The sequence below is a fragment of the Mastigoproctus giganteus genome, chromosome 3 (assembly GCF_048544385.1).
Source record: "Mastigoproctus giganteus isolate SK-2022 chromosome 3, ASM4854438v1, whole genome shotgun sequence".
In the NCBI taxonomy this organism is placed as follows: Eukaryota; Metazoa; Arthropoda; class Arachnida; order Uropygi; family Thelyphonidae; genus Mastigoproctus; species Mastigoproctus giganteus.
Genome location: NC_143577.1, coordinates 257,399,307 through 257,427,045, shown reverse-complemented (window position 1 = coordinate 257,427,045; position 27,739 = coordinate 257,399,307). Strand labels below are relative to the sequence as shown.

Genomic DNA, 27,739 nt, shown 5'->3' with positions numbered 1-27,739 from the left:
GAAGCTCACTAACCTGGATTCCTTAAAAGGAATATTCCCGTGTAACATGATCCAACACTTCAACACCTTCTCCATAGATCCAAATAAGTTTGGAGAAAATAAAAAATACAGAAACCATAATTATGAACCAAATCTGGACTAAACTGAGGATTGGGAAAGGATAAAGGAGTGGTTATCCCTTCCTCATCCTCAATTTAATACCTCACCCTATACCATATGCTTGTTCTAAATAATTTTAATTTCTCTAATTTCCATAAAATTCCAACACCAATATATTTTCCAAATTTACTTAAAAATCTATATATAATTCAAAAACCTTTTTTCCCACTCTGAAAACACTTAATTATATTTTATTTTTGCACATTTTGGTGCATCTATCTTACCTTGCTTATTTATTTTTATCCATCAACTGAAACATTGATTTTATATTACATTTAATATATATAAATATAATTGTAGGAGATTATGTTTTCAATGTGGCTAGTGGTCAGTAGGTAGTACAATTAACCATAGGTTGAGATTAACCTATGGTTAATTGTACTACCTACTGACCTATGATAGGTTTGTTGTCAGTCAAAAAATAATTCGATTCAAACCTGCAAAAATAAAGGTAAAAACATATCAAAAATAATATATTAAAAGTTCTTAATGTTGCAATTTTGATGATTTTAACGTCTTTTTCAAGGGCCAGCCATCGAAACCAAGGAAAAAGCAGCAAGAACTAAGGCCTCTGTTTCTAACATGAAATATACGTAGCACGTATAAAGAAACTAAGTTTTTGTATAAGCACGGAAGCCGGGTTAATCGTAGTGCATAGAGTATGAATGCTAACGTATATTTAATGGCTGACCCGACAGAGGCAAACGGATGATAAGTAGTAAAAATTATAAGTATAGTGGATTCTGGTTATTTGGGCAACTGGTTAACTGGGACAGCCATTTATTTGGGACAAATCTTAAAGAACAGAACCTAATCGAGAAAATAGCCAGGCTTTTCTTCGCTTAATTGGGACAAAATGCCATTTAATCAGGGCAGGAGACCGCAGCACTTGAGATTACCCTACAACCGGACCACATGTTATGTCACTATACCACATCGTGGTCCGGTCTGGTTTCTGGAGGTCACAACTATAAAACAATAAAAACAATTAGCAGTTTCCAATTTATTGGGCTTTTCTCTTAGTGTTATCTATTATAAACAGATAGTAAACTCGATATTACTGAATGTGCGATAATACCGACAGCTGGAATCGTGTGGGTTTTTATGTTATTATGGTGAAATATGTTTCCCTTCTTCCATGAACCCTTCAATCATATAAAAAAAAAAAAAAAAAAAAAATTCAGAATCTTCTCTTCATTCTTATTTTTTAAGCTTTGAAATTTGTTATGCCATTCTCACACTTGCACATATCGTGTTAGTTGCAATTTGTGCATGCCGTGTTCTTTGTTATTGATTGCAATAACAAGATAAGCAATATATATTATTGCTTATACAGGGTGTTTCAGTTAAACGTTTCAGAACTTCTAAGAGGGGTAGGGTACATCCTGACAACTCGAAATCATATAGCAATGTGGGGTCGGAAATGCTTTCCTGAAGCGGTGTTGTACACAGAAGCACCATAAAGAAAAGAGACCGTAAGTGAGAAATCGTTTTAATAATACATGAAAAGAAGCAAAAGGTACATGGATTAAAGTAAGTGTTTGAAGTTTCTTCCACGGGCTACAATGCATGCCTCACATCTCCGACGCATGGACATCCGAACATTCTGGAATACTCCAGGAGAATTTCGAATTTCTTCGGCAGCTACTGCGATTCTTGCAACCAGCTCCTCAGCATTGTCAACAGGGGTGTCATAAACTAGCGATTTCATATGACCCCAGAAATAAAAATCAAGACATGATAGGTCGGGTGACCGAGCAGGCCAACGCACGGGACCACCACGTCCGATCCACTGTTGACCAAATGTGACATTCAGGTAGTTACGAACATCTCCGCTATAATGGGCAGGGGCTCCATCGTGTTGGAACCACATTGTGTGTTGCGTCGATGCAGAAATCTGTTCATCTCTCAAAAGTTGTGGCAATACTTGCTGCAGAAAGATCAAGTAGATAGGTCCGGTTAGACGACACGGTAACAGGTAAGGTCCGATGAGGTGATCTCCCATAATACCGGCCCATACATTGACCGAAAGTCGAATCTGTGCTGCACGTCATCGTATTGCATGCGGGTTCTCGACCGCCCAGATATGGTCGTTATGCGTGTTGAAAATTCCTTCCCTTGTGAAGGATGCCTCATCGGAAAACAACACTTCAGCAGGAAAAAGGGGATTTGTAGCACATTTTCCAAGGTACCACTGTGCGAAAGCAATACGAGGTGCATAATCCTCCGGTTGCTGTGTCTGGACACGCTGCCTGGAGTATTCCAGAATGTTCGGATGTCCATGCGTCGGAGATGTGAGTCGTGCATTGTAGCCCGTGGAAGAAACTTCGAACACTTACTTTAATCCATGTACCTTTTGCTTCTTTTCATGTATTATTAAAACGATTTCTCACTTACGGTCTCTTTTCTTTATGGTGCTTCTGTGTACAACACCGCTTCAGGAAAGCATTTCCAACCCCACATTGCTATATGATTTCGAGTTGTCAGGATATACCCTACCCCTCTTAGAAGTTCTGAAACGTTTAACTGAAACACCCTGTATATTTATTTATGATCATTGGGTGCATACTACTCTACATAGTAGTAACCCAGGTCGATAATCGCTTAAATATTCCTTATTATCACTCTAGTGTCTATTACTATTATATTATATATATATATATAGGTAAGTAGAAAGTGAAGGAGAGGAAGGGAACGAGCTAACAAAACTGGAAATCAAAACTATGGAAAAACCGGAAGGTACCTGAAAAATAAAAATGCCCTTAATGCTGTAGATCCCATGATTTCAACAATATCAAGGGTGAACCGTCAAAACCACAGGAAAGACAGCAAGAAGCAAGGCCTCTGTTTCTAACATGAAATATAGCACGTGGTTGAAACAGTGAAGCCATATTGAACTTTGAATTAAGCGTGAGCAGAAGTAATTTCAAAAAGCAGCGGTAGGCAAGGTTAACGCTAACATATATTTCATGGTTACCCAACTGAGGCAGAGAAAAGACATAGAAGGGAAAAGGAAAGACGATACAGAAAGGAAAAGAAAATAACTTACCGAAATACCAAAACAGGAGTCGTGTCGGTATACTAACTGTGGAGAGAGAGAGATACTCTGGTCAACGTATTTATGATATGTTTCAGCAACCCCAAGTGTTGGAAAAAAGAGACAGTAATTCAGACAAAATTACAGTTAAAATTAAGAGGCTATATTGGGTGGTCGGTATTAAACAAATAAAGTAGTATGTCTCGGGATAGAAGAGAAAATAAGCTTACAAAGTAGCGGTAAATAAAATTAAATAGTCACTAAACTTTCTATAAGGCAAGAAAAGTACGTACAGTTGAAAAATAGCATCTCTACTGTGGTTCGATAAACTAATGGCTCAGGAGAAATAAATATGTAGGGAATTAGGAAAGTGAAAAGATATTGGAAGAAGAGGAAAATTAAGTTGGGTTTGAGTAGTCTGGGGGTTGCAATTCCTGTTCCTGTAGTAGGATCCCGAACATAGTTCTGGGAGTACACTTCACGTGTTTAGGTCAATTATGTTAAAATAAAATAAAATTAAATTAAAACAAAGTAAAATTAAGTAAATTAAAATAAAAAGTAAATATAAATCCAATACTCCTTTGGTAGCCAATCAGTGGGTACAAGCATTCTAGACAGTAAGACACCAAAGAGGAGGTGCCTCCGTAGCCAGGCGGGCAGGCGTAGCAGTGTGTAGCACAAGCTTCTTGATTAGACGGGGGTTCAAGCCCATGACTACCAAATATGGAGGATGAGGAAAGGTTAGGGAATGATCACCGCATATCCCTGGAGCAATATGGCCTTAGTTACTAATGCTCTTAAAAACCAAATAACAAACAAACAAACCAAAAAGGATGGGGATATTATCTGCGCAATATGTACAACCCTGTAAGCAGTAGGTTATCAGCTAGCTAGTTGAACATCTTTTTTATGTTTCATGATATGGAGTGTTTTATTAAAATGGTAATAAAGGTAGACCGGAGGAAACTTGTTGTCCAAAAGCTTATTGTAGAGTAGTAGTGGCATGTGATGCAAGAAAGCCAGTGTATGAGCTTATGCAGCATCGGCCAAAAAAAAAAAAACACATCATTCCCTCCAAATGCCTGTCCAGTTCCTCCTTAAATTTATTCAACCTATCAACTTCCACAGCGACAGATGGAAGTTTGTTTCAGCAATTAACCACCCGCTGGCTAAAGGCAAATTTCCTACATCTATTCTACATCTGTCTTTTCTTAATTTGAATTTATAAACCCTTAGGTTCGTAATCTGAACAAGTGGAAGGATCCCATTAGAATTCAGCGTGCTCAACCGATTCAAGGCCTTATACACTTCAATCAGATCACCATGCAGGTGCCTAGTCTCCAGCCACTGCAATTTGCAGAACTTAAGCCTCTCTTGGTAAGAGGATCCCTTCATTCCCCTCACCAATCTTGTTGCCCTTCTCTGTACACGCTCAAGTAAATCTACATCCTTCCTAAAATGAGGCCTCCAGACCTGTACACAATACTCAAGGCGTGGCCTGATCATTGCCTTATACAAAGGGTACTAGGAAAGTTTTGCAATACAGCTTTGTTTATTTAATTTTTTCAAAGTAATTTCCTCTACATTCAATACACCTCTCCATCCTCCGAAACCAATCTTTAAACCAGTTCTGCCAAGTTTCACTAGGGAGTAAAGCACACTCATTGTCCCAAGCCCGTAGAAGGTCCTCATCACTGGAAAACCGCCTCCCTTTTAGCTTCATTTTCACATGCGGGAACAGTGCAAAGTCGCAGGGAGCAAGGTCTGGACTGTAGGGAGGGTGCTCGAGAAGTTTTAGTCCTGTCGTGGTCAAATATTCGGTGCAGGCTTTGGCGCGGTGAGCTGCAGCATTATCGTGATGGAGGTACCAGGTGTCCATTCTTGACTTTGGCCGCAGGTTCTTCATAGATCCAATGACTTTAGGCAGGCATTGTTCAGTATACCACTTAGCTGTGACTGTCTTCTGCGTGTCCAAAACGTCACGTTCCACAATTCCATTCAATTTGAAAAATACAGCTATCATTTTCTTCTTTACAGATCGGGATTTTCTGACAATTACGGGTGTGTCGTCATCATCAAAGACCCAAACTTTGTTTTCAGCCTTGGTCGGCAGATCGTAATAGTACAGCCAAGTCTCGTCACCTGTCACGATGTTGTTCACATACCGAGATTGTCCCTTATCAAACTTTTTTAACATCTCCCGGCGCCAAGTCACATGTCGTGTCATCTGCTCTTCAGTCAGTTGATGCGGCACCCAGAGAGAACAGTTTCTTCACGAGCAAATGATCTTGCAGAATCGAACGAATTGCTGGTGCATTTAGGCCCAAAGTATCCTCTATCTGTTGGTAGGTCACTCGCCTGTTTTCGTCAAGCATTTTCCTCACAGCAGTAATGTTTTCCTCCGTAACTGACGTTCGTGGCCTTCCCGGCCTCTCCGAATCCTCCAGAGTGAAATTTCCCCTTTGGAATTCTCTATACCACCTGAATATCGTTGTACGATGTGGACAATCATCATCTAGTGCAAGAGTCATTTCTTCTAAGCACTGGTCTATGGTTAAACCACGCACGAAATTATACCGCAAAACTGTCCTTATCTCATTTCGTGACCACGATGCCATCGCAAGCACTTTACACTCTCACTACTAATGAATAACTGAGCCCATCGACTTGGCGCGGCGGCTACTATGCACGTATGAACATGTCTCAACATGCAGCAACAAGCAGCTTCCTGTGATTCATTGTTGCGTCATATTGCAAAACTTTCCTAGTACCCTTCGTACAGAGGGATAATCACCTCCTTTTCCCTGCTAGAAAAATTCCTACATATCATTGACAAAACCCCATGACCTGCCCTGGCAGCCTGTCTGCATTGCTCAGAAAACTTCATATCTGACTGCACAATTACTCCCAGGTCTTTTTCATTTTCTACTACCTTAAGTGTAGTACCACACAGTTAGTACGTTTCTCTGGGGTTACTTCTACCCATATGCAGTACTTTGCATTTGTCAAGGTTAAACTTCAGTTGCCACTTCTTAGCCCATCTGCCCAAATTATCTAGATCCTGTTGCAGTAGCACACTTCCATTACTGTCATTAACAACCCTGCCAACCTTTGTATCATCTGCAAACTTCGACATTAAGCTTGATATACCTTCATCAATATCATTGATAAATATACAAAACAACAGTGGACCCAACACCGAACCCTGTGGGACTCCACTAATAACATTAGTCCAAGAAGAGCAGCACCCATTGATTACCACCCTCTGTCTTCTCCCACTTAACCATCCTTTTATCCATTGTAGCAACTTACCCTTAATACCATTCTGCACCAATTTGTACAAGTCTTCCATGTGCAACAGTGTCAAAAGCTTTCCTGAAATCCAAATATATGATATCAAATTTGTCAGACAAGACTTTCCCTTAACAAACCCATGCTGTGTCTGAATTATTGCTAGAGGTTTCTGATATTATGAATTATTTATTTTTATGTTGCAAATGGTAGCTATCCTAATGCACTGGAAAGAATGATGTAAGAATGTACCTTTTTTGATATGTTAGTGAGTGAAGTTAACTACATTAAAGTCAAAGGAATCACATTTATTATATATATATATATATTGATTGTAGTATGTGAGCTATTAATATTGATGTCCAGATCTAAGTAATTAGCAGAAAGGTTATTGCAATTGGTTCTTTCCAGTGTGAGCTCTGGATGATAAATATTTGCAAAATCTTAGAAAATTGGTGCAATTAATTACTAATAAACCGTCAACGTATCTAAACATACATAATTTAGTTGGTAGTGAAACTTGTAGTGAAGTTTCTGACTGGGTCAGAAACTTCACTACCAGTATTATAGCTAGCTGAAATCCTACTACTTATAGGCTTATACATATTGTACAGATAATACCCACAGCCTCTTTGGTGTCTTACAGTCTAGAAAACTTGTACCCACCGATTGGTTACTTTGTTTTAATTTTATTTTACCATAACTGACTTAAACACATGAAGTATACTCCCAGAACTATGTTCAGGGTCCTACTACAGGAATAGGAATCGCAAACCCAGACTGCCTGAGTCCAACCTAATTTTCCTATTTCTTCCAACATCTTTTCACTTTCCTAATTCCCTACATTCTTATTTCTCATGAGCCATTAGTTTACTGAATGCAATAGAGATGCTATTTTTCTACTATACGTACTTTTCTTGCATAATACAAAGTTTAGTGACTATTTAATTTTATTTATCGCTACTTTGTAAGCTTATTTTCTCTTCTATCCCGAGACATACTACTTTATTTGTTTAATACCGACCACCCAATATAGCCTCTTAATTTTAACTGTAAGTTTGTCCAATTTACTGTCTCCTTTTTCCAACAGTTGAGGTTGCTGCAACATACCATAAATACGCTGAACAGACTAGCAATAATACTTTCGGCCTCTTACAGCCGCAGCATGTAGTAGCTCTCTCCACAGCCAGTATACCAACATGACTCCTGTTTTGGTATTTCAATAAGTTATTTTCTTTTCCTTTCTTTATCTTCTCTCCTTTTCCCTTTCTATGTCCCTTTTCTCCGCCTCTGTTGGGTCAACTATAAAATATACATTAGCTTTAATTTCTTCATCTTGCCTTAACCTTGCCTATTGCTACTTTTTGACATTACTTTCACTCACACTTAATTCAAAATTCAACATGGCTTCACTGTTTCAACCACGTGGCTGCTATGTCAGCAGAGTATACGGCTGTGTGGATGGCCTCCAGTTGTTATTTTTATTATTATTAGAGGCATATGATGCAAGGAAGCATCATATGGCCGATGCTTTATAAGCAAGCTTATAAAGCATCGGCCAAAAAAATATAAAAAAAATCTTCCATATCACTTGTCCACCTCCTCCAATAATTTGTCTAGTTCCTTGAATTCATTCAAGCTGCCCACTCTTCCACAACACCAGATGGAAGTTTGTTCCAACCACCTGCTGGCTGTGAAGCAAATCCACTCACATCTATCCTGCAACCATCCTTCCTCAATTTGTATTTTTTCTCTCTCATGTGTGTAGTCTGAGCAATAGGAAGAATGCCATCAGCACTAAGCTTGCTCAATCCATTCATAGCTTTAAAAACCTTGATCAGATCATCTCGCAGGTACCTAGTCTCAAGATGCTGTAAATTGCAGCATCTTGAGATCAATAATACCGAAGCCTGTTTTGGTTGTTTGTCATTTGGTAGTAGTAGTAGTGGCACATGATGCAAGAAAGCAAGTGTAGGGGCTTATGCAGCATCAGCCAAAAAAAAAAAAAAAAAAAAATCACACCATTCCCTCCAAATGCCTGTCCAGTTCCTCCTTAAATTTATTTAACCTATCAACTTCCACAACGACAGATGGAAGTTTGTTCCAGCAATTAACCACCCGCTGGCTAAAGGCAAATTTCCGCACATCTATTCTACATCTATCCTTTCTTAATTTGAACTTATGTCCCCGTAGGTTCGTAATCTGAACAAGTGGAAGGATCCCATCAGAATTCAGCGTGCTCAACCCATTGACGGCCTTATAGACCTCAATCAGATCACCGTGCAGGTGCCTAGTCTCCAGCCACTGCAATTTGCAGAACTTAAGCCTCTCTTCGTAAGAGAATCCCTTCATTTCCCCTCACCAATCGTGTTGCTCTTCTCTGTACACGCTCAAGCAAATCTACATCCTTCCTAAAATGAGGCCTCCAGACCTGTACGCAGTACTCAAGGCGTGGCCTGACCATTGCCTTATACAGAGGGACAATCACCTCCTTTTCCCTGCTAGCAAAATTCCTATATATCATTGACAAAACCCCATGACCTGCCCTAGCAGCCTGTCTGCATTGCTCAGAAAACTTCATATCTGACTGCACAATTACTCCCAGGTCTTTTTCATTTTCTACCACCTTAAGTGTAGTACCACACAGTTGGTACGTTTCTCTGGGGTTACTTCTACCCATATGCAGTACTTTGCATTTGTCAAGGTTGAACTTCAGTTGCCACTTCTTAGCCCATCTGCCAAAATTATCTAGATCCTGTTGCAGTAGCACACTGCCATTACTGTCATTAACAACCCTGCCAACCTTTGTGTCATCTGCAAACTTCGACATTAAGCCTGATATACCTTCATCAATATCATTGATAAATACACAAAATAACAGTGGACCCAACACCGAACCCTGTGGGACTCCACTAATAACATTAGTCCACGAAGAGCAGCACCCCTTGATTACCACCCTCTGTCTTCTCCCACTTAACCATCCTTTTATCCATTGTAGCAACTTACCCTTAATACCATACTGCTCCAATTTGTACAGTAGTCTTCCATGCGCAACAGTGTCAAAAGCTTTCCTGAAATCCAAGTATATGATATCAAAATTATTTTTTGCATCCAGTTCCTTTGTGACCACATCGTGTTACTGCATTGGTTTTTAGGAGCATTAGCAACTAAGGCCATATTGCTCCGGGGATATGCGGTGATCATTCTCTGACCTTTCCACATCCTCCGAATTTGGTAGTCACGGGCTCGAACCCCAGTCTGATCAAGAAGCGTGTGCTGCGCACTGCTGCTCCTGCCCACCTGGCTACATAGGTGCCGCCTGTTTTGGTAAGGCCACCAATTCCATTTTCTTCACCAATCTTGCTGCCCTCCTCTGCACCCATTCCAGCAGATTTACATCTTTCCTAAAATGAGGCTTCCAGACCTGTATGTAATAATATTCGTGTTTATACTCCAGCACAACCACCAGGTCAGTGGAGTTTACAATAAATCAATCAATATAAATGTTAATCATATTTAGCAGTCACGGGCCATTCAAAGAGTGCGTGTTACTGCATTGGCGTTCCTGATCACTCAGCTACGTATGTATATACCTTACGCTATATAGTTTTACGTTATACCTTACGCCAGTGGTTTTCAACCGGGGTGCTGCAATAACATTCCAGGGGTGCCACATAATTTGGGCTTAAGTTACTTAAAACTTATTATTTTTTAATTTATGTTTCATTATAAAACGGTGTACAGTATCTTTTTAATTTTGTGGTGATCTATAATTGATGCTTATTTAGTACCTCTATATAAAGAATAAAATTATTATATACTGCATATATATAATTTTTATAATTATAAATATGTAATAACTATCATATAACACCATACAGAGAGCGAGAGAGAGAGAGAGAGAGAGAGAAAAAAAATTGGATCTAACAGGCAGAAAATTGAGTAGGGGTGCCACAAAATAAAATGAGTTAGGGGTGCCGCTATTAAAAAAAGGTTGAAAACCACTGCCTTACGCTATCAAGTTCAAGATATACACTATGCTATTCTGTATCGATCTAATATACTACAATGGTAGCAAGTTTCAAATGGTACAAGTTTTGCCAATACCAAGTATTAACCTATAAAATCTCTATCTAAATTCAAAATGAACTAAGTATTGTAACTAGGAATATAAAGATATTTCTAGCAAATAAATTAATATGCCCATTAAGTCAATAAAGTGGCAAAAATTTATGAAAAACTTCTCTATTAGCTGGGGCCATAAAAACTTCACCTGCATGGTGATACTCTCATTACCGAAACTGAATATTATTTAGATTAGAAGGAAAAAAGTAATAATATATAGGTAATTCCCCCTCCATGCTTAATGTGAGGAGTGACACATTCCAGATAACTCTGCATTGTAGTACTCAAGATGCAGCCTAACTTTATACAATGGGATAATCAATTCCTTGTCCCTGCTAGCAAAGTTCCTGTATACCATAGAGAAAACTCCATGAGCTGTGCTGGCATCAAGCATACTTTAGAGAATGCAGCTAATTTCTGAGGATGTAGCTAAATGGATTGGTACGAAAATAACCGTATGGCAGTAAAAAGCCAATGTTATATGATCTGAATGGCAACCATTTTGTGTTTAAGGCTTTGAATGGCATGTGCAAACCCAATACTGATGATATTTTTCCTCTTCCTCAGACTATGAACAAGGAGACAAATTCAAATTGAGGAAGGATGATTGCAGAACAGATTTGTGTAAGTTTGTCTTCAGCCAATGGGCATTTGTATGCTGGAACAAGCTTCCATCTGTTGTTTGGCAAGTAGACAGTTTGAGTACATTCGAGGAAGAAATAGAGAAAGTATTACCAGGAGCGCATTAAGGTCGGTTGAGGCCCCGAGTGCAGAAGAAAATATTGGGCCCCCTTAAAAAAGAGAGAAACAGGAAAAATAAAAATACATGTCAATCATTTTTTTAAATAAATAAAAAATATTATGTACTATTAATGTTTTATTTCCAATAAAATTTGAATATAATATATGTATAATATAATTAATAATAGCATAATAATAATCACAAAGTTTTGAACTAATAGTTGAACATATTATTATAGTTGAACTAATATGTTCAACTAATTTGTTGGGGTTTTGCGTGGGCCCTTCAGAAGTCTTTCTTCTGAAGGCCCTTCTTTTACGTGCCCGGTGCGCCCGCCGTTAAATCCGGCTCTGAGTATTACAGTTGGATAGGTGAAATGGATTTTTTTTTTTTTTTTTTTGGCTGATGCTACTGTTAATACTAATACTAAATGATCACTATAATGAAAGGCTACTATGCTCGACAATAAGTTGTTGGTCAGGTCTTCTGGTCTTCAGAGTAATGAAAAAATAAATTATCCTAAAAATAATTTTAAATAGCAAAGAAATTAAAATTATCAATCAGACAGCATTGGTATAGAATAGGAAATAAAAATTATTTCCTATTCTATACTCTTTTATCTCCATTTTTTCCTTCCTTCTTCCTACTTTTTTTTTCCAATGCATTCTAAACCTTCCATTGCTAGAATGCAGCATCTGACAAACATCACTTAATTTTTCTGTAATTTTGCCATTTAACATCTGAAAGGCAAGCAAAAGAGATGGCTATCTTTCTTCTAGGCAATTCCTATTTCCACATGGCATCACTGAGATGACAGATGTCTCGATCTTGACACACAGCTCTGGTTTTAACAGCTAAATGCAAACAGCTGACAAAAAATACATACATTCATGTTACATCTGCAGATGCCAAGTGAGCAAATCTTTTTCAATCCAGGGATCAAAAACCTTGAAATTCTAAAAAAAAAATTAAAAAAAAATAATAATAATAATAATAATAATAGAAAAACTTTATTATTATTAGTTTCTCTCATTTATTTTCATTTGATATTTTTTAATTGCGCTTAGTAAATAATAATCAATACATCAGTTTTCACTTCAATAAAAAAAAACCTAAAATTTTTTTTTTTAAATAAAAAAAAAATAAAAAAAATAAAAAAAGATTGTCTCACTGATGCCATGAAATCATCAATCAAATTAAGGGTGTGTGCACGATGGAAGGTTAAATTAACACACACACACTTTTCAGTTAAAAAAATTTTGGGAAGCACCTGTGAGGTGCTACATGACAGGCGCTTTCACACAATTACTATGCAAAAACTGTATCAGGAAGATTCTTTTTGCAAGGGACCTGTCAGGTACTACATGATAACCTTCATGCATGGTTAAGACTAAGGTAGATCTACCTGCTCCGAGACAAAATTTGCATGAGGCCTACTATCAGATAGAGATAAAACTTTAAGCAGTTCTAATTAATAAACAAACAAGTTAGCATCGTGTGACAGATACATACAGACACCATTGTTTGCTGCCTGGCCACTCCTGAGATGGAGTATGCTACATTGCAGTTAACTTTTTTTCTCTCAGTGACAAAATGCTTAAGGTTGTTTAACATTGACTGCTATTAACAAATAATTTTTTTTAATTAATAGCCACTTTGCTTTTATTAATATACATTTTACTAACCTTTGTTTATAATTAAAGGGAAAAATGAAATTCAAACCTTTCTCTGGCGTTTTTGATATTTTTTCATCTGCATGACATTCTATTGTCTTTGGACTGTTGCACGTAGAGGTATTTGTGCGTAAACGAGGAGATATCCTCCCTGCTGTCTGAGGAGACATCCCTCCATTGATGCAGTCAGATGAAAGGCTGGAACTACTAGTAGCTGTTGCTGATCGTGCCTGCAATGATTTCTAAGAAATTAAGTCAAGATATCAGAAGGGAGGTTATCTAAAACAGCTAAAGGAATGCAAAATAAACAAAGCTGATGTATGCATTTTTATTATGTTAAATGTGACATATGTTTTATAGAAAGCATATATTACATTTAAAAAATTATTATAATTCATGTTTACTGATATTATTTTGCTATGACAAAGACATGCAGTCGCATGTATTTAGTGACTAGAAGACATTCAAAAATAAAAAGAATACTATAAAGATTTTGAAAGACAAAATTAATGTAAAACATAATTTACTTGAAAATACTTGTACAAATTTTTGGGTACTTTAAAGTAAAAGAAAATGGAAACAGAGCAGTTGAACAGTTTATAACTTATAATGTAGCATATCATTATAAGCTATTCAACTGCTCTGTTTCCATTTTCTTTCACTTGTTTTATTCTTCTAAACAGGGAAACCTGCTTTGGTTCTGTAGCCATGCCTTTTCACCATTATTTACCCACAAAAAGGATTATAGTAGAGTAACTCCTTTCTCTTCTGATAATGCTTTGACGTATTACAAAGAAATAATTAATAAAAACAGCCATTATCAAAGGAGACCATAAAGCATGAAATGGGGGGAGCAAAAATATGAAGGAACAACCTACAGTAGGCATTAAGAAAGGGCAAAATGGCCTTGACAGGCCATTTTGCCACAGGCCAAAAGATAAAGGGAATGGGGAGAGGATTGCCATAGTCTCATAGAGTACATAAATATTACTCTATTTTCTAAGGAAAATGATTTCTGAGATGTTTTGTTTTGCCTATACGATGATTTCCAGGAATACCTTTATATAACTCTTACTCAGCGGTGAGCTGTGAATATTTTAACAATGAGCTTGCAGTTGTTCCGACTTTCTAGCCAGTAAATTTGATCAGTCATGGAAGTGACATTATCCATGGCTTCCACCAGAGGCGCTTCCCACGCTTGCACTAGTAGTGTGATTAGGGCATGTGACGCAATTTTCGTGACCAGTATGATATCTCGAGTCAGGGGCGGATTTAGGGGGTGGACAGATGCGGCTTAAGGGGGGGTGGACAGATGCGGCTTATTACCACCTTATTCATGCGTATAAGTGAATGTGTAAAACATTCCTAGGTCTATCTAAAAACAAAAAAAAAAAAAAAAAAAAAAAAACCTTAAAAAACCTGGTCATCATGCCTTGCCTTACGATGATAACTGATAACTGAATACGACAGTGTCTGGAGTTCTAAATTTTTTAAAATTTTTGAATAATATAATATCACAATCATGCTTCCTGAAGTTACTACTGCAGTATGATTGCAACAATACAAATATTTGTCAACAATTTTTTTTTTCGTCTCGCATTTTTGTTACATTCCATTGTTAGGTACCCCTAACAGCTGCATATGTCGCTTCAACTACAAGATTGGTACATTAATCGGTGCTATTTTACAGAGATATTTAGATACATTGTACTCACAAGTATACATCTCTTACTTTAGTTACCATAAATCCATTGTATCTTGTCTTCTATAAATTAAGAAAATCTGTGAATGATCAATAAAATATTTACAACAGAAAAAGCTCTTTTATTTCGTAATCAATATACAGTAATACCCCGAAGTTACGCGATAGGTGGGGTCCGACGAAAATCGCGTAAGTCGAATTCGCGTAAGTCGGGGTACAACTTTGCATATAAATACATATAAATTTTGCTTAATTGGGACCAAGGACTAACAAAAACACTAGTTTAGAAGAAAAATATTAATAAAATTGCAGTTCTTTATACATATTAATACAAAATATGTATTAAAAAAACAAATGACTTACGTTAAAAAGTTATTTCGATGTCGATGGCTTCATAAAATCTAACAAATTCGTCTGACGACACAGCGCGTTCCTTTTTTTCACGCAGAATTTCTTCGTAGCAAGCTAATAATTTTTTTATTCCTTGCTTTGTAGCTATAACGCGTTCTTCGTTGGAGTCTATGTTTTCTAAAATTTTTAAGCCCTTTACAATTGAGCCCTTTTCAATTTTCAACCTGTCAAGTTTGCAATTGTCATGTGCTTTTCGCCGTTGCTTCATTTAGGCCTGTAGCACGTGCAATATCACATGGTCTTTCATTTCGCTCAAAGCGTTTCACAATTTCATATTTTTTCTCTATCGACAGAGGCGGACTGGCCATAAGCCTTACCGGGGAAACCCCGGTGGGCCAGTGTGATTTTGGCCATAAACCATAGTGCCAGGCCACTATAAATTTTCCCGGGTAAGAATTTTTGATCCAGTCCGCCTCTGTTTATCGATAATTGCTTTTCTTTTTCTCTCTGAATCTGCAGTGTCTTCACCAGGACGCTTCCTTTTCACACCTTTTAATTAAGTATTTTACTCATTTTTAGGGAATAAAGCACAATTACAAAACGAGGAGCACGCTTGATACGCATAAACAAAGCTGCGCGCATGTAGCAACTGAATAAACAACACCATAAAGGCAGAGATACACTATTAACACCTCACATTTCTAGGGGTTACTACCATAAAACAATAAAAATCCAGTTGCGTTTCTGCTAGTGAAATCTGTTATAAACTGGTAGTAAACTCGATCTAATTGCATTTGCGATTATACCGATAGCTGGAAATGTGTGGGTTTTTACGTTATTATGGTGAAATGTGTTTCCCCTTCACTGATATAAAAAACATAAAAGCAGCAAAGTTTAATTTTGTTCATCTTTCGCTCTCAATCTCCGCCGTCGCACCGGATATCGATAACATATGAAAAACGACCTTGAAGATAGTGGGCGGCAGCGTTGCCAAACGAAAAAATCAAGAACCGCGTAACTCCGAGTTCGCGTAAGTCGGGGTATTACTGTATACAAATTAAAATACCTAAAAGAAACGCGAAGGATGTTTTGCATAAACCATCTACCGTGCGCGCTCGGCACGCAACTTTTTTTATTCCTCTTTTTTTTTTTTTTTTTTTTAACAAGTAAGGAAATATAATGGATACAATTTTTTCATGATAAAATTTTAATATTGCAAATAAAAAATAACATGAAATATTTCCCATATCACAAATAACATAAAAACTATTACAAAACATTCCACAACATAAAAACTATTACAAAATATTCCACAACATAAAAACAAATATTACATAAAAAACAAACTTTCTAGAAAAAGTATACAAAAAAAATCAGATTACGTGAAAAAAAATTATTTCCCAATATTCAAGAAAAATTTATTCTAAAAACTGCCAATTTACTTCTTTATTAATATTTGTTGTTGATCTTCTGCTTTGCTCAATAGCTGAGCGATGATTACAGAGGAATGATTTGACAACGATCTGGATCAAATTGAACCAATGGTTTTCCCATTTAGATGTATGGTCATCATAAAGTGCAATGTGTTTAATTGTCACAATATTATTCATTACACTGAAAGCTCACTCAGCTTCAGCACAGCTAATCGCAATGGTTTCAAGGATATTTCTGGCTTTCTTAACTGAAAAGGGAATTTCACTCAATTTTAAAGATAAACTGTCTTTAACAAAATCTCTAAAATCATTAATTTTTATTTCATATTTTATTTTATCAAAAAACAAATTTTTTATTTGATTTTCACCATCTTGCCCCCGAGATGAAAGTTCTTTCCAATTGCACAATTTTGGGTATCATATGTTTAAAATTTATTTCAATGGTATTGTCATTTTTTTTTTATTTAATTTAAAATCACTCTGTTGCATTAATAACTTATCCTTTAAGGATAAAACAATGCATTTAATAACCTGTCACAAGGTAATTTTTTTGCTTTCGATTTTAATTCCTTCAAATTCTCTCCACTTCTACATGCTCTCAATTTTAGCTTCATAATTCCTTCAGAATTTTTCAAATTAGCAATAGCATTGATAGTTCGAATTATTAATTTATATGCTTTTACCATTGTGATTCTGTAAAGCTTCTGAATGGTAAGAGAGCTCCTGCAGGATGTCAATCATTAGTGCTAAATTTTTAAGAAATTCCAAATTTAAAAGCCGATTTAATAATCCTGAAAATTTAACTTCTGATTCAAAATATTTGCACAAAGCAGGATAATTCCTCCAACCTGCAATTGCCATCCGCAAGCTACAAGCTGCCCATCGTGGCCCGAACCCACGACCAATCTTTATAGTTTCCACATCAAGTTCTTTAGCAATGATCCTTAATTCGCACTAGTTTTTTGGAGATTGGTAATGCAGTTTATTTCTTTTTTAAAATTATTTCCTGTATGCCATATTTTCATTTTCTGTTTCACTGTGTAGAACATTTTCTACACAGTGAAAAGCTTGACAAAGATTCAAAATCTGCCAACATTTCATCTTTGTAAAGTTTAAATATCTTAGTTGTCTCAATCCCCCCCCCCCCCTTTACGTTGCTACTGTCACTAGTTGCAACTTATTCAGCTACTGTGACCAAGTAAACATAGGCAGGAGAAATTTACTTGAAGGCGTGGATCACTTCTCTGAAAAACATATGCTCATTTGTCAGAGTAAAGGGGAACCACCACACAGGCTGACCAGAGGCTATCATCCGTGTCGGGAATCTTAATCCTCTGACTGGCTATGGAAAGCAGATTGACAAGCGCAACTTCTCGGTATGTGACTGCATAGGTCTTATGGACACCACTAACATTGTGAAATGGTAATCCCAACAGTAATCCCATTCGCACTTTCTAATTACCTAAATTGCCTAAAGGCCAGAGGTGAGAACAATGCATACACAGTTGTCCCTCCTAATCCGTTCGTTACATGGAACTTTTCTTCATTTAACGGAAACTATTTTAAATGTAATTACCAAGGGGAATCAAAAAAATTTGCTATAAAGAAGTTTGTTAAACAGAGGTCCGACTGTAATTAAATCAAAAATGAAGCAATTTTAAAATACACAACCGACAGTAGCCATTAAAATGCTGGGAATGGGAATGGGGCCCTGATCGCTCCACCATAGTTTCGGCTCTGGATACTCAATAATTGCATTCAGGATTTCATTTGTAAAATAAATGATTGTCTCAACAATGGGCTCGCAAATTTTCAAAAAAAAAAACAATGGGCTCTCACAAGCCCACCACAGCTAATCACTGCCCTTACTATACGACAAATTAAAGTGCAAGGATCCAAAATTTATTAATGCAACTTACTAAGCAGAAATCCAATAGCACCAGAAATTGAGGTTATTTTCAGGAAAATCGACCAGAGAATACATGCAATTTACAGACACAATACCCATGGGTATATGAATTAACTTTCCAGGTAACCCTAATGTAATATTTTGGATTATATCAAGTTTGTCATCAAGCTTTAATGCTGTTTTTCATTTCTTCTCTGTATGAGGTTTATTAACTGTAGGAGCCATAGTGAGGGGCTTTTTAATTTAAAATAAATTAAAAGCAGCGGTATAATCCATGATATCAGTACAGAATTCAATTTCAAAATAGCGAACGTAAGCAAATACAGTAATCACCCGACTTGCCATTTTATTTTTTCAGCACTGCAGGACATCTGTGCAGTATGTAAATCTACGATCTCAATGTGGTGTTAGCTAGAATGTCCGGTTATTTGGGTTGCCACTATTTCGACCGTCTACTGCACTTAGACCTGTGCATGTGTCAAAGGTTGACGTTATTTCGACTGTCTACTGCACTTAGAACCGTGCATGTGTCAAAGGTTGAAAAGATGAAAGAAGATATTTGTTGACATTAGACTTGAACTTCTATATATTGTAATTTTCAGGAAATACGTATGAAGGAAGGTTGTTCCAGAAAACGGCAGTTGAATGAAAATGAGGAAAAAGAAAAGTTGGTTCTGGGAGTTTGAAGTTGGAAAGTAAAAGGGTTTTGATTGGTTGTGGCACGTGTGCAGGAATTATAAAAGATAATTCAGAAGAACTGTCCCCCCATGGATGTATTTATAGAAAAAGTATGCAGCAGAAACACAACGACTATGAGACAGAGAGTGGAGATACTCTGTTGGAGATGGGTCATTATTAACCTAACTGCCATCTTTTGACTGGAGTCTAGAAGTCTGAGAGAGGTTTTGGCGGAACTGCCCCAAATGTTGGATCAATATTTCATGGTAGAGCAGATATGCGATTTGTAAAGAGTGAACAGCTGTTTGGAAAAAAAAGTATCACCAAGGGCAAAAGAGAGAACCGCTGTTTAGATGCAGAGGAAGCAATATTTATTATTATTATTATTATTATCATTAGCCATATATAGTGCAAGGAAGCCTCAGGCTTTTGCTTCACCAGCAAAAAAATAAAAAAATTTTCAGTTACCCTCAGAGGGGGAGAGAGAGAGAGAGAGAGAGAGAGAGAGAGAGAGAGAGAGAGAGAGAGAGAGAGAGAGAGAGAGAGCAAACAAGACTAAGAAATAGAAGGGAATCACCAAGAAAGAAGAAAGAGAAGAATAATGATATCCAGCTTGGGGCCCTGGGTGTGCCAAGCCCATACTCACCAGATGTGAGCCCCTGGGGTTAATAATGTGCTTGTTTCTCATTTTTGTAAATGACATCGACAAAGGGATAGGAAGGAGTGATGTAAAAATTTGCCGACGACAAAGATTGACTGAGTTGTTAATGATCAGTGCCAAGCAGCACTCCTTCAGGATGACTTGAACAGACTTCAAAGATGGTCAAAGATGTGGCAGCTATGTTTTAATGATGTTAAATGCAAGGTCTTACACACTTTAGGAATAGCAAGCCACAAATAAATTATACACTTGGTACGGTTAAATTACAAACAATGGAGGAAGAAAGGGATCTGGGAGTTACAATAAGGACAGGTAGGAAGTTTTCTGAACAATGTAAACAGGCAGCCAGGAAAGCCTGTGGTGTCCTATCGATAATTTATAGATCACTATCCTGTAGAGATAGGGAGGTCATAATTCCACTGTATAAGGCAATTGTAAGACCACATTTGGAATACTTTGTTCAAGTATGGACTTTTAAGAGGTTGCTACTGTTCTGCCACTCTAGTTAAACATTTACCCAGAGGCACCCAATGTACACACATTCTTCAAAACCTTTTTATTATTATTTTTTTATTTCAGTGGCTTGCATTAATTGAAAAACTGTTTCAATCTGTCTTTCCTTTTATCGCTTCTTTCTAGATAGTAGTAAATGTCCACGATATATTCATCCACTTTTACAAGAAATAAAACAGACCCCTTTTCTGCATACAAATTAATAAGCTATCCATTTCATCTGAATATTACAACCAACTGCAACGATCCTCTCCCTCCAGCTTTAGGCCTACCATAACAGGAGAATTATCAACACTAAATCATTGCTGCACAGTTTGCTAAAGGAATCTAACAGGTTTCTGATGGGTCAGAAAAAAATGCTCAATACTGTACCTGTAGGGTCAGTGCTGAGAGCAAGCTGCTTTCAATTTTATTTATTTTGTTAGGAAAGGTCACCACAGCTTGAGTTGTAGCATGGAATTACTCTGATTACTGCCATATATAGCAAATGAAAATGGCAAATTTAATTGATATAGATTTTCACGCTAAGATAGGTTAGAAATTAACATACCCACACAGGATCTAGATCTTTAAAAAAAAAAAATCTTTGCAGCAGTGTATAAAAAGGACATTTAAAAGTCTTTGCAACAGTTTACCACAAGCTGACATCCCTCATTCCTGACACCTCCAAATGAAGTTACTCAGAAGCAAAGAAGATATTAAAATTCGCATTTCGTAACTATAATGAATTAGTATAAACTTCATTTTAAAAAATGTGCTTAATTAGAGAAAAAAAACATGTTAATATATGCATACCTTTTTCCTTGCTCTCATTTCATTTTCTCTAAGCCATTCAAGATATGATTCTCTTGCTACTTGCTCTTCAATTGCTTCATTTGTGGCCTCCCAGTCAGTAGCTCTTAATTTATCTTCCAGCATTGCCTTATTGAAACAAAATAATAATAAATAACATAATTTAAGTATCTCCTAATTTAATGCACTCAAAGTACTCCACTTATAAAAAAAGTTAGAAAATACACTAAATATATATTTAAAAAATTTGATTAATGAAAATTTTAATTCCTTCCTATTAAGTATTAGCATTAGCAAAGGCACATGATGCAAAAAAGCTAGCTTATATAGCATCAGCCAAAAAAAAAAAACCAAAAAAAAAAAACGCAACCCTCTCATTTCACCCATTCACTCACTTCAAATGTTTGTCTAGTTCTGCCTTGAATCTATTCAAGCTATCAACCTCCACAACGAGAGATGGAAGTTTGTTGTTGTGCATGGTGGTCAATTAGCATTAGCATTAGCAGAGGCATATGATGCAAGAAAGCAAGCTTATTCAGCATCAGCCAAAAAAAAAAAAAAAAAAACCACTTCCACTTCACCCCTCCGTTCGTTCGAAATACCTGTCCAGTTGAGCTTTAAATTTGTTTAGGCTATCAACTTCAACAACAAGTGATGGAAGTCGGTTCCACCAACCAACCACCCGCTGGCCAAAGGCAAATTTCCGCACATCTATCCGACATCCGTCCTTCCTCAATTTGAATTTATGCCCTCTGAGGTGATTATTCTGAGAAAGATGAAGAATCCCATTGGCACTGAGCATGCTCAAACCATTCAAAGCCTTATACACCTCTATCAGATCACCTCGCGGGTGCCTAGTCTCCAAACTCTGTAATTTGCAAAACTTAAGCCTTTCTTCGTAAGAGCAACCCTTTGTTCCATTTACTAATCTTGTTGCCCTTCTCTGTACCCGTTCCAGCAGCTCTACATCCTTCTTGAAATGAGGCCTCCAGACCTGTATACAGTACTCAAGATGTGGCCTTACCATTGCCTTATACAAGGGAATAATCACCTCCTTATCCCTGCTAGAAAAATTCCTGTATATCATTGACAAGACACCATGAGCTACTCTTGCAGCTCGTCTGCACTGCTCAGAGAACTTCATATCTGCCTGCACAATTACCCCCAGGTCCTTTTCATTCTCCACCACTGTCAGTGTAGTACCGCAGAGTTGATACGTTGCTCTGGGGTTACTGTTTCCCATATGCAGCACTTTACATTTGTCGATGTTAAACCTCATTTGCCACCTCTCAGCCCATCTGTTCAACCTTTCCAGATCCTGTTGCAGCAGCATAGCGTCAGTATTGTCCTTAACGACCCTGCCAACCTTTGTATCATCTGCAAACTTGGACATTAAACTTGATATCCCATCATCAATATCATTCATAAACACCGAAAACAACAACGGACCCAACACTGAACCTTGAGGAACTCCACTAATAACATTAGTCCACGTTGAGCAGTGTCCATTGATTACCACTCTCTGTCTTCTGCCACTCAACCATCCCCTTATCCATAGCAGCAATTTGCCTCCAATGCCACACTGCTCCAATTTGTGCAGCAGTCTTCCATGTGCAACAGAATCAAAAGCCTTCCTAAGATCCAAATATATAATATCAAAGTTATTCCCTGCATCCAGTTCTTTTGTGACTACATCATAGTATCCAATCAAATTGGTCAGGCAAGACCTGCCCTTAACAAAACCATGCTGCGTCTGAGCTATAACTGAATTCTTGTCTAGATGATCCTGCAGTGCTTCTTTAACCAGTGCCTCCATTAATTTACCTGGAACAGAAGTTAAACTAACAGGTCTATAATTACTTGTGTCAGCCTTTGATCCTCCTTTGTGAATTGGGGTTACATTTGCACATCTCCAGTCTATGGGTACCTCCCCTGAGTCCAAAGAAGCTCTCATAATTATGGCTAGGGGTTTGCATACTTCCTTTGCTGCCTCCTTTAATATAACTGGATAGATCCCATCCACCCCAGGTGCCTTTTTTTTATGTTTATCCTCAACAATCTCTCCTCCACTTTCCTCTCAGTTATTACAAAATCATCCAGCTCACTGCCAATGTTTACTTTACCTACATCATTCTCCTTCCTGAATAACTACTCATGCGTGAATGTAGATGCAAAATACTCGTTTAGATTGTTAGCCACCTGAGCAGGATCCTCAACTGTTGAACCATCAATATCCAGTGGACCAATCTGATTCATCCCTTTCCTTTTCGAGTTCAAGTATGTAAAGAACTCTTTTCTGTTTTTCTTTGCATCCTTTGCCAAGGATTTTTCATAGTCTGCCTTTGCCTGCCTAATCTCCTTTGCGACTTGGTTACAGACCAACTTATATCTATCATAGGCTTCCATGTCACCCATTAATTTATATGTATCCCATGCATTTTTCTTCTCTGCCACATGTCTCATTAGTTCATCTGACAACCATTTAGGCCTAAACCTTGAACAATATTTCTTAGTTGGTATGTAAAGCCTGGTAGCCTTCAAGATTAGTTCCTTGAATGCTTCCCATTTTGAGTTTGCTGTTGGTAACATCATCAGTTGGTCCCACTGTATAGAATTTAAATACTGTCTCAGACCATCATAGTCGCCTTTACGAAAACAAAAACCCTTCCCTTTACCTCTGATGGTAGTTACCTCCTTGAGTAAATCCCACTTCAACACACTGTGATCACTGCCACCTAGTGGTTCATTTATCTGCAGGTTCTTAATGCATGAAGAATCACTACTGATAATCAGATCAAGAGTATTGCTCCCTCTTGTTGCCTCACGAACATGCTGATGTAGAAAACAATCATCCAATAAATCCACAAAAGCCTTGCTAGTGTGCGAGTGACCAACCCACAAATTCCAGTCAATATCTGGGAAATTAAAGTCCTCCATTATAAGACTCTCTGATTTACTGGCCCACTCTATTTCCCTGTACAATATCTTATTATACTCATCAGAGTCATTAGGCCTATAGCACACTCCTACTCTCAATTTTGATTTCCCTATGCTTATGTCACACCAAACTGACTCGACACTGCCCTGTCCATCGATGTCGACTGGCTTCACTTCCTTGGACTTTATGTGTTTCTTAATTAATAGCATAACCCCTCCTCCCCTCCTGTCCTGTCTATCCTTTCTATACACATTGTATTCCCCAAATTCCAGTTCCGCATTACTTATATCTGTGTGACACCACGTCTCTGATATCCCAACAATATCTGCCTTTGATGTTTTGAGCAATACCTCAAATTCATCAAATTTATTTACCAAACTCCTAGCATTGGTGTACACGCAGGTATACATGCACCTGTTTCTATTCTTAGCTACCCTAACACAACCCATGTGTTTACTTGTACCGCAATGACTACCAGCAGTCTCTGAAATATCCTGCATCTTGTTTTTCAGACTTCTGCTCATTTCAATAGAAGCAGTGCAAGAATCACTTCCGCCTCTGCCACTGGCTACTGTTAATCTATTAGTCCTTGTATCCCCCCCAACTAGCAGTTTTCCGACCCACCTAATACTGCCTCGACAGCATCAGCAAAAATTCTTGCACCCTTTCTATTTAAGTGTATCCCATCCCTGTAGAAGCAATCTCTCCTGTTAACAAGTACAGTCCAGGCTGAAAAAAATTCTACCCCTTGAGCCTTGCACAATCCCTCCAGGGCCGAATTGATCGACAAGGCTCTCATCATATACTCCCTCCTATCGTGTCTGGGCAGAATTGCAGACACTTTCAAGTTCAACCCTAATTCACGGCTTTTTTTCAACAGTGACCTGTACTTGCTAAGTAATTCCGCCGGTCTCCTACTCTTAATATCATTAGTGCCAACGTGTACAACTATATCACCTTTTGTGCCCTTAAAAGATGATATCCGCTCTACAACGTCATCAACCTTTGCCCCTGGCAGACATACCCTGGTCCTATTCCACCTATCCTTTTTACAAAGTATGTTCCCCGTTTCCCTGACAATAGAGTCACCAACAATTACTAGTTCCTGTGGGACCAGCGCATTCTGCCTAGGGGGCTGCTTCTGTGTTGCCTGATGACCAAGTGCAAGCTCTGGCGTTGATGTGGGCAGCTGAGAGCTTGATGGGCCCCTCAATTTATTTCCTTCGAGGGCATCCACCCTGTCCTTCAAGCTCTCATAAAGGCCCATAACAACGCTGAGTTGTCGCCTGATTTCCTTGCACTCCTTACATCGTGCACACACAAAGACATCCCCCTTGGCAGTATCATGTCCCGTACCCGACTGCTCCGCAAACATCAAGCAAACAGTGCATTTTAATAGACTGTGATTCAGAGGGCAACTGCCCCCCTCAGTTCTCCCCTGAACCACAGCACTCCCATTAGCTTGAGCCTTTTGCTTTGCTGCTCTGGTCAGAGTCATGATTCCGATTTAATTCAATAAAATTCAAAACAAAAATTAAATCCTTAAGTTATATCCCAAAACAGTTATGTTATATATATATTTTTTTCGGCATCTAGTGTTTTCTACGAGTTCCCTTTATACAACTTCCGTATCACGTGTTAGATTACTAATGATAGTAATCTGGCTAGAAAAAATTTAAGAGACCAAAAATAATTTTGATCCATTACTTAAACTATTATTTTCTATTAACTATTTAAGTATAATTATTGTAAATAATTTTTATTTTTAAACTATTATTATTATTGTTCTGTTTATTCTTAAGGTCTCAATTTAATTCTTTAAAATTTAACTCACTTTATTTCTCACTTACTTTCAGACATATACCACACTTTTAATTTGTTAAATATATGTATTGAAAATAAGATTTCAAAAGAGTAATAATAATAATAAAAAATTTAATGATATTGTGATCACTGTCTATGGACACTGCCTGCCCATGTGATCACTGGCAGATAACTGCTACCCATATGCAGTACCTTGCATTTGTCAATTAAAACTTCAACAACCATTTCTCAGCACATTGACCCAATTTTCCTAGATCTTGTTGCAGTACCTTGCATTGATGACTGTTGTTAACCACCTGCTAACCTTGTGTATCATCTGCAAACTTAGACATTAAGCCTGATATATACTTTCATCAGTATAACTGATAAATATTGAAAACAACGATAGGCCCAGCACTGAACCCTGGAGAACTCCATCAATAACATTAGTCCACGAAGGGCAGTGCCCACTGATAACCACTCTATCTTCTTCCATTTAGGCATCCCTTTATCCATAGCAGTAACTTTCCCCTAATGCTACATTGCTCCAATTTGTACCGTGGTCTTTTGTGCAACTGTATCAAAAGCCTTCCTGAAATCAAAGTATATGATGTCAGAATTATTTTTTTGATCCAGATTTTTTTGATCCCATTGCATCATAGTAACCTGTCAGATTGGTTAGACAAGACCTTCCCCTAACAAATCCATGCTGAGATCACAGTATAATTGCATGCCTGTCCAAATGGTCCTGCATTACTTCTTTAACTAGTGATTCCATTATTTTCCCTGGAACAGCCATTAACAGGTCTGCAACAGGTCCTTTTGTGCATTGGGGATACATCTTCACATCTCCAGTTCATTGGAAGCATAGTCTCAGAAATTGTGTTCTAAGGATCTGCATTTTACACAAATGGGGGAGTTTCCTCTGCAAGCTGTCTGTGCATAACCAAACTTTTGACTTTATTACATCTCAGGGGCTTCAGTCTGTTAAATCTGACAATGTAAATTAAATATCAGCATTGATGGATGTGGGACACTGTGGTGAGTTAAATGTAAAGATTATACTGGGCATTAGAATAACGTTAACAACACATCTGATTAAGATTCTTTTTACCTCAATTACTACTAGATTTTTTAGTTCAGTTCGGTTTCCACCACCAACATCAAGCAGATCCCAGGAAGAGATTACTCCTTTTGATTTGTTTAGTGATGTATGCAGAGTTACTGTAACTGGAAGCACTATAGTACAGCTGATGCTTAGTAGTCACTCTGAGTGGTTGGGTTAGTTGTTTCAATGAGGATGTCACCCAGTCTCAGTCACTTACAGGTCCTTGGGGATCCAGCTATGCTTTGCAGTTCTGTTTGAATCCTGAAAAGTGACAGTTTCTCTACAGGGAATTTGTTGGTCAAATACATAAACAATAAATTGCACACCAGGCATGTCTTAATAATGATTTTATGTTGTTTGAAGAGTTCCAATAATGTTAGGGTCATTTTGGCTGCCAGGTGCAACCTAGCGGAATTATTGGTACTGATGTTTGGTTCTTTCTACCCTGGAGGATTACCTTTTCAGGCCCAGATTGCTGGCACTGCCACAGGGTTTGGTTTTTTTGGTTTTTTTTTTTTTTTAGGAGCATTAGCAACTAAGGCCATATTGCTCCGGGAATATGCGGTGGTCATTCCCTTGACCTTTCCGCATCCTCCGTATTTGGTGGTGACGGTCTCGAACCCCGGTCTAATCAAGAAGCGTGTGCTACGCACTGCTGCTCCTTCCCACCTGGCTACGGAGACGCCTACTGCCACAGGGAGGAAGGAGCATACCTCTCAGTGGCCAAGTGTAGAGGTTAGTACATCAAACACATCAAGAGGTTAGTACATTATTTAAATTAAAGAAAAATAGTACTTTTTTTTTTCTGGGTTCTCTTCTAGCAT

The 27,739-nt window shown here is 37.7% G+C and overlaps 1 protein-coding gene across 4 annotated transcripts in view; it reads right to left on the bottom strand.

Moving 5' to 3' along the window:
* The window catches only part of LOC150089094 (OTU domain-containing protein 5-A-like), a 176,940-nt gene that overhangs the window by 15,728 nt on the left and 133,473 nt on the right, over positions 1–27,739 (bottom strand). For 3 of the 4 annotated variants that reach the window (XM_090371059.1, XM_090371057.1, XM_090371060.1), the window contains 2 exons: positions 21,070–21,195; positions 13,077–13,269 (listed from right to left, as the gene is read on the bottom strand). In XM_090371059.1, the coding sequence (XP_090227185.1) occupies positions 13,077–13,269; positions 21,070–21,195 (319 nt within the window). The remainder of the gene's footprint in view (positions 1–13,076; positions 13,270–21,069; positions 21,196–27,739) is intronic. The other variant, XM_090371058.1, reaches the window with a different exon arrangement.